Below are 3,827 nucleotides of genomic sequence, written 5' to 3'. Positions count from 1 at the left end.
GCACAGCCTTATGATTCATCTTTTGGAAAACCCAAAATGAAGGTCAATATGACCCACCTCTGAAATCTCAACTCTATTGAAATCGTGTTAGCGAGATATCTTGTCAAGTGTGAGCCAGAGCATCAACAAATGTAATAAGTTCGCTCTTGCTTATTGGATTCTTGATCTGTTGCAACCTATAAATGACACATGTTCTGATTTTGAAATTTTATGCCTATTTACAGCGTTAAATTGTGATTCCGTAAGAGGCATACAATCATTAAACATTTTCAAATTGATCAATTCATTTTGGAATAAATGTAAAGTCTCGATAACTTTTTTTTATATTTCAATGTCCGTACTTTATATAATACATGTATATGTTTAGGTTATATCTAACAGAGGGACTTTTTTGAATCTCACGATTGGTCAAGCTGAACTTATGATTGAAGAGATTGAATTCTAAATTTTTTTTTAATATTCCGCATTTTGTAATTAATGCACTGCATTTACATGTCATTGCAAATATTCACAACGAATGTCTTTATGCCAGGCACAGTACTGTAGTACTCTTGTAAAAAAGATATTATAGATCTCAAACAATTACATAAAACAATCCCGATATAAAAATTAATGATAAAATAAATAACTTTGACAGCATTTTTGAGATTATTCATATTTTAGATCCTTACCAAGTTAAAATTTTTGAAACTGATAAGAATTTCAAGAAAAAATCTTATTTGTTATCTACAAACCAGCAGCATTTTCTTTGATATGTGTCTTTTTAATTATACTCTGTTGTTACTATGAACAGATGTGAACACTGTAACTTAGAATTCTTTCTAAGGAAAGGGATAAGATGCCTGAAAAAAGAATAGCTAATTCAAGTGGAGAAGGGACAGGATGTTCCACTTTCTCTTTTCGACAAGAGAATTTTTAGTTACATATCCTTCCAACTTTCTCTTTTTCAAAACGTTTGAAAAGGCTTTTTCCTTAACATGGGTTTGACTAAACTGCAACAAAAAGAGGGCCCTTCTAATGATTTTTTTTTTTACTTTATTACATAAAAGATTAATCTCCGAAGAAAGTGTGTGACCCCAATACCCCCACACCCCAATACTAGGTGTCTGAAAGGGGAAACAGGAACTTAACAAATCAGAAGACAATACGAGATGGTTTTAAAATGTCCTTTATATATCATGATCAAATTAATAAGTGATGCCGATATTCAGCACAAATATTACTTTCATAACGGTATTGAACACAGAAATCCAGGAATTTGTCCTCGAGATCCATTCGTACCATTAGTACACAATTCGCTATTGCTAAAAGTAACTTGAACGTCATCTTCGATAACTAAGGAGCGACACTGCTTCATCCGGTAACTTTTGGACCCAAACATCCTTAACCAAATTATATAATCCTGATTTGCTTCAAGTAAACAGTGTTCATCAAAGATAACTTGAAATTCTTTGTCACTGTTGGTAACAGGTTGCTCTAGAAACCAACATACAGTTTTATTATCACTATTTATTACTTTGACTTCTATTGTATATGTGTACGGAACTTTTTCACAACTACCAAGCAAAATCAATCCACGCATGTACACCGACTTGTTAACTCTGAACTTGAGTGCATCTATTTTACCATAGAACCTCCAGAAGGGCTGATAATCTGTGCCTCTATAGATAGAGATGTTCTTTCTCCGTTGATTTGCTGGGAAAAGCAGTTTATTTTCAACAGACAAACCGAAAATAAATTTTGATATTTGATTTTTCTCTTGATATGTTAGAATGTTGTCTCCAGCTACCATCCAAAATGTTTCCAATGACATGAGAGGAAATCTTACATGATACAAAAGATCTCCCATCATGCTTCGAATATTTTCTGGATTATTCACATCCCTCCCTTCCTTTTCACAGTTTCTATGTGACCACAACACTAATGATTTGTAGAGAAATTCCTCATTTACAGGAAGATTATCTAATTGAATGAGTGCCGCAAAACACTCTCTATTTAGTCCAAGAAAATCTTGTGACTCAAACACTGTTTTAGTAGTAGCGTCTGACTGCACTATAAAGTCAATACATTTGGTGAGTAAGTCATTTAAATTGAACAGTTTTGCATTTTCCATAATTGTACAGACCGACTCCTCACCAATATGGTTTTCCAGGTAAGAATTACAGATATCTTTCAGGTTAGTAACACCATACTTTTCTGCCGCATACAGAATCCCTAAAACAGTGTCCTCATTTATGTTCGTTTCTTCGTAATAAAGGAACCTACAACAGAAATGCAACAGAAAAATGAAAGCATGCATGTGACCTTCATGCCCGTTGTTAAAAATAAAATGGGAATAAAAGTAAATTATACTTTTACTTAATTCCCAATGCATTCTTTTGGCATACGCTTTAATTAGATAGAAATACCTGCATATTGTATACAGGATAAGTTTCATATCAATGACATAAACATGGGGGAGCGAAGTCCGAATATTGATCACGTCTCAGGTCCTTAAGAACGATTTAAAAGTAGGAAGGGGAAAACCTCCAAAAGAATATTAACTGCCCAAACTCCTATTTCGTTGGTGAAAGGGAGACGGGGGGGGGGGGGGGGGGGGTGACCTTTCTATAACTTTTTCTTACATTTTTTCTCAAATGCTGGAATTTTCAACCTAACGACAACAAGTGACGGGGCCAACCAGCATTTAAATGAAATTTTACATATTGAAACTACAGCAAAAGACTACACTAAGAAAAAGTGTGTGAGGGTGTTGGCCTCTGTCCCTCTCCCAAGTTCTACGGGACTCCTATCTTTATGGTGTGACTATTCAAAGTAATGGGTATCTTTTAATCCTTTATAGTATAATCATTTTATTTCCTATTATTAATTTAATGTACTTTTTTTGTAACTTATACATCTTGAGATAAATGTGCGACAGAGCTTGCAATTTTTTCGGGATGAATAAACTTCCATGTGTAATTTATGTTACCAACTAGTTGCAATCGTTGTCAAAGTTCACTTCACATTATGTAATTCCAATTGTACGACAACTATAAGGTAAAGCATAACAAACTACATACTGGTACTTTTTCAATCAAAGTTATCAATTTTACAAATATTATAAATATTTCTTTTCATAAATGATATTTCATTAAATTTCTTGACAATAAAATACAATTTTATAAATATGTTTGCTTAAAGGAGTGTTAACCGAGTCGATCTACGACTCGGATGAATATTCAAATTATTAACTGCTAAATGTCAACAATATCAGTTGGAAAGGTTTGTTCTTCTAACACAACATCACAATTTGACCAATAAATATACATGTATATATGAAAGTTTACCTCAACAGAACTTGAAAAATATTGTGTTCAATATCGGGCACAATGATGTCATTTGCATTATCCGATAGACTTCCGAACAGCATGGCATAAAATACGGAACTTCTACTGCCCAAAACATATCTATGTGCTCTTACATCCTTCTCTTCTGCACCCACCTTGAATGTAACATCACACTGGATTTGGTTGGTCAACATGTACTTATTACACTCCAGAACTTTCTTTCCAGCTTGCCAATTGTTACTGGACTGATCCATTTCCATCATTTTGGACCATCATCTACAAAAAAGCAGAGTTTTCTGTTATTGACAACACTTTATTAATTTAGTTCAGTGGGAATCGGTCGGAAAATTCTCCTAACATTTAAAAAATAAAATGCTTTCTTTGGTTATTAGTACGGGAATTAACGTTGCAGCTATTGCAGAAAAAAAATACAAAACCAGCGTAAGCGGGTTAAGTTTTCTCTGCAATAGCTGCGGCGTTAATTTCCGTACTAACAAA

General features: G+C 33.7%; 1 protein-coding gene across 1 annotated transcript; it reads right to left on the bottom strand.

The window, feature by feature from the left end:
• Positions 1–1,225: 1,225 nt before the first annotated feature.
• On the bottom strand, positions 1,226–3,601 carry LOC133202900 (BTB/POZ domain-containing protein 6-like). Its single transcript, XM_061338764.1, has 2 exons — positions 3,330–3,601; positions 1,226–2,261 (listed from the first exon to the last, which is right to left on the bottom strand). The coding sequence occupies exons 1-2, from the start codon at positions 3,590–3,592 to the stop codon at positions 1,226–1,228; spliced, it is 1,299 nt and encodes a 432-aa protein (XP_061194748.1). The 5' UTR covers positions 3,593–3,601.
• Between the last annotated feature and the right edge of the window lie 226 nt (positions 3,602–3,827).

Source organism: Saccostrea echinata, unplaced genomic scaffold (assembly GCF_033153115.1).
Source record: "Saccostrea echinata isolate AGI-Se365-2 ecotype Australia unplaced genomic scaffold, CSIRO_AGI_Sech_v1 ptg000047l, whole genome shotgun sequence".
Lineage (NCBI taxonomy): Eukaryota > Metazoa > Mollusca > Bivalvia > Ostreida > Ostreidae > Saccostrea > Saccostrea echinata.
The sequence above is the reverse complement of the archived record's forward strand: the minus strand, read 5'-3'. Positions and strand labels throughout refer to the sequence as shown.

Coding starts and splice junctions, on each gene's coding strand:
- LOC133202900 (XM_061338764.1), bottom strand. CDS start 3,592: ATGATGGAAATGGATCAGTCCAGTAACAATTGGCAAGCTGGAAAGAAA. Junction 2,262..3,329: donor ATTTTTCAAGTTCTGTTGAG/GTAAACTTTCAT, acceptor TTTCTGTTGTAG/GTTCCTTTATTACGAAGAAA.